Source organism: Condylura cristata, unplaced genomic scaffold, assembly GCF_000260355.1.
Source record: "Condylura cristata isolate star-nosed mole 26May11 unplaced genomic scaffold, ConCri1.0 scaffold00029, whole genome shotgun sequence".
In the NCBI taxonomy this organism is placed as follows: Eukaryota; Metazoa; Chordata; class Mammalia; order Eulipotyphla; family Talpidae; genus Condylura; species Condylura cristata.
In genome coordinates this window covers 669,030-672,481 of record NW_004567130.1, presented here as the reverse complement: position 1 = coordinate 672,481, position 3,452 = coordinate 669,030, and the positions used below count along the sequence as shown (strand labels likewise).

Here is a 3,452-nt window from a genome sequence, read left to right as displayed (position 1 = left end):
TACCTAGGAGTGGGATTGCTGGGTCGTAGGGAAGCTCCATGTTTAGCAGTTTGAGGAACCTCCAAGCAGTTTTCCATAGTGGTTGTACTAGTTTGGAATGCCGTCAGTTTTAAGGCTTCATGCTTCATACTCCACCAAGAAAAAAAAAATGATCAGTTAGGCTGATACGTTGCCTCCTTACCACTTAGAGTTTATGTTTTATACTTACACAGTAAGCTGTAGACTACATTGTCATTACAGAACTCACATATAAAAGGGATATACGAGTGAAGCAGTTATGTCAGAGCTTCATGTCAGGGACTAACTTTCCTCTCTCTGCACTATTGGTCTCTGTGTTTTCCTACAGCTGTCTTCTTCTGGGCCACTAAAAATTTGATAATAGGGCATTTCTTTGAAAAGGGGTGAAGGTCTTGGCTTTGTTGACAAAGCCACTCAGGAGTAACCTGCTCTTACTACTCTGGTGGGGACTGCTACTGAGCGTGACTGAGGTGTTGTCCCGGACTGGTTTTTGGGGCTAGTGGTGTTCTCTCTGGACTTTCCTTCCAAGCTGCTGACACTGCTTGGCCAATTTTCATGGCTTTGATGTTTGCTTATGAGCAGGCAATAAAGATTATGTCACAACTGCCTTTTGAATGAAGGAAGTTGTGAGATGCTACTGATTACAAGAGGCACCCCCACTTTAGAGATGAATGTTTCCTCACTTATATGAAAACAAAGGAGGTCATAAAGCAGTGAGGAAGGGTCCTGGCACTACATTGAGCTCTAAGTGGGGGTAGCCCTGACCTCCCATCCAGCCAGCAGCAGGGTTCCTTGGCTGCCAAAAGCTGCAAAGCTTCGAAGGGACTTTAGGTAGTTGGCCTATGAAATGTAAGATTACAGAAACTGGTAAATTTGAAGAGTTTACATTTAACAAATTAATGCTTTTACTCTTCACAATGAAAGTATAGTTATCTTATTCACAATTATAAGCTTTATTAAAAAATATTAATTTATGGTACTCTGGTAGGTCCTAGAGATGAGACTGAAGTTCAGAGCTATGAGTAAATGTGTTGTCTCCATCTGTGATCTCGTTTGAGAGAGTTAGCGCAAGGCCCAGGGTTAAACAGTGCACCACACCCTGCATGGGTCCCGCCTGGGATAATTTATACCCAAGGTTTAACCTTTGGAGCTCAGAGCTCTTTGGAACCCTCCAAGGTGGCAAAGCCCTTAGTTCAAGGTGCAGAAATGAGGGTCAGATCTTCTCTTACTCCTTAAAAATGGGGTTTATTTTCATTGGGTAACATCCTAACACATTTTTTGTCTGCCTAATCTTTGGGGAAAAAAAGCAGACATATATGTACACACTAAACATTACTGACAAGAGGTTCTACCAGGTGTCCCCTTGAGTTGTGTGAAGTTAATCTGGCCAGAAATTCTCATTCAGCTTCAGATATTTATTACAGTCTCTTCTTACTTCAACCCTAGTTTTTTATTCTGAGTAAGGAGTGACCAAAGATTTTATCCTTTGGGAGTTCTCATGGGCTGCTGAATAACTTAGGTTTAAATTGCTCCCCGAATTATTGATTGGAGAGATGAAAAAGTTTCATTATGAGGGAGACTTGTAATAGCGACTGATTCTCAAACCTGTGTTATAAATTTGATAGTCTAGATTGTCAGTGTATTTAAAACCTTTTAAAAATATATAGATTTTTAAAGATTTTTTAAATTTATTCATACAGAACTGGGGTACAGGCCAGAGATGCAGGGGGTGGTGAGAGGATTCACCAGAGACATAGCGGGGAGCAGAGCAGGCAGGTTGATGAGGTTGATGAAGTGCATTGCTGAGGGGAGCAGCGGGAAGGTCAGGAGAGGTCTGCTGCACCATGTGGGTCACCTCCTGGGTGGGTGGGGATCCAACTCATGCTAAAGTGGCTTTAGCTTCTTAGTGCTGTGCTTTAACCCACTGCACCACCAGGGAGGGCCCTAAAAATTTTTTTTATGGTGCTGATCTTAATATCAGTTAACTTTTATTATTGTTGATACCATTTAAACAATTTTGTTTCATATCTTTAAGTTTAATACTGGTAATGAGATGACGCTACCATCCCTGAAGGAAATTTATCATAAAAAACAAAGGGAAAACAAGCAGTTCCCTGAGAGGACTCTCACTTCTTCCAACCCAAATCATCCACCAGAGGTAAAGTTGGCAGAACTGCTCAGTGAAATGAAGGCATTTTGTGACTCTAACTTTTACCTTAAATTTTATTTGCCCCAGCAGATCTAAAGCCTATTTGCTTAAAAGCAAGCAAACCAAAGCCGAACTGAAAAGGGAACCTTCCTGTTGTCCGTCTCACTTCCAGGTACTAACTTTGGACCCAATGATACACATGAAGCCACAGCAGCGGGGGGCGGGAACTGAGCCCCCAGACTTCAGGGATGCTCTTGATGCCAGGACAGCCTTCTCACCAGACTCTGTTCTAGAGCCTAGCTTGTCTAGCCACTCTGATATAGACTCATTTTCACAAGCAACTAACATCACTTCTCAGTTACCTGGATTCCCAAAATATTCAAATTCAAAAGCTTTGCCAGCGGACTCCTGGAAAACTCTTGGGTTCCAAAACGAAAGCAGGACCAGTTCCCCATTTCCTTCTGCGTACACCATCACTGGTAGTGACATCTTGGTCAACACCATGGAAGAAGGAGACACTGTCATGGTAACTGCAGCCTCAGTAGGTCAGTCCCAGCTTCCAGGTACAGCCAACAGTGCCCCAGAATTCGTTTCATTGACTTCCCTGGAAGATCCTGTCATAATGTCTAAGTATGTATTTCAGTGACTGGCTTGTAAATTTTAATAACTTTTCTATGATGTCTATTTAAATGATGCAAATGGTGTTTTTTGAACTTCAGTAATGTAGAAAATCTTCAATAAAAAAAACAGCTATAGATAGAGCACCTAAAAATGACGTCTTTATATTTTCATTTTACTATTGTCAACTTTTGTATTAATATATTTTCTGTGGGTGTGCAAAGAAAAACTATGTTTTTGCTTTGATGATGATTGTGTTCTCAATTTCTCTTATGGGACAGAGTGTGAACGTGTATTTTCCTAATGATATTTTCCTCTCTTGCCAAAGGATTAGACAGAACCTCAAGGAAAAGCATGCGCGACACGTAGCAGATCTTCGTGCTTATTATGAATCAGAAATAAATAGTTTGAAACAAAAGTTGGAGACTAAAGAAATTTCTGCAGTTGAAGAGTGGAAGAAAGCCAATCAGATTCTTGTGGACAGGTAAACCTTGCAATTCTCCTGTAAAATATGTCTCTCTCTTTGGAGGTGGCCTTTCCTCCAAAGTGTACAGCATGTTGTGATCCAGGACACTTTGAAGACAAGCTTTATACTTGAAAAAAAATTCTTTTTTAATTATAACAGTTTATTTTTACATCATTTTGTACATTTTTTTCCCCCATCTCA

At 40.7% G+C, this 3,452-nt stretch overlaps 1 protein-coding gene across 3 annotated transcripts in view; it reads left to right on the top strand.

The window, feature by feature from the left end:
• The window catches only part of MPHOSPH9 (M-phase phosphoprotein 9), a 50,724-nt gene that overhangs the window by 20,389 nt on the left and 26,883 nt on the right, over nucleotides 1-3,452 (top strand). For 2 of the 3 annotated variants that reach the window (XM_012731169.1, XM_012731167.1), the window contains exons 8-10: nucleotides 2,054-2,176; nucleotides 2,340-2,797; nucleotides 3,114-3,269. In XM_012731169.1, coding sequence (XP_012586623.1) covers nucleotides 2,054-2,176; nucleotides 2,340-2,797; nucleotides 3,114-3,269 — 737 coding nt within the window. The remainder of the gene's footprint in view (nucleotides 1-2,053; nucleotides 2,177-2,339; nucleotides 2,798-3,113; nucleotides 3,270-3,452) is intronic. The other variant, XM_012731168.1, reaches the window with a different exon arrangement.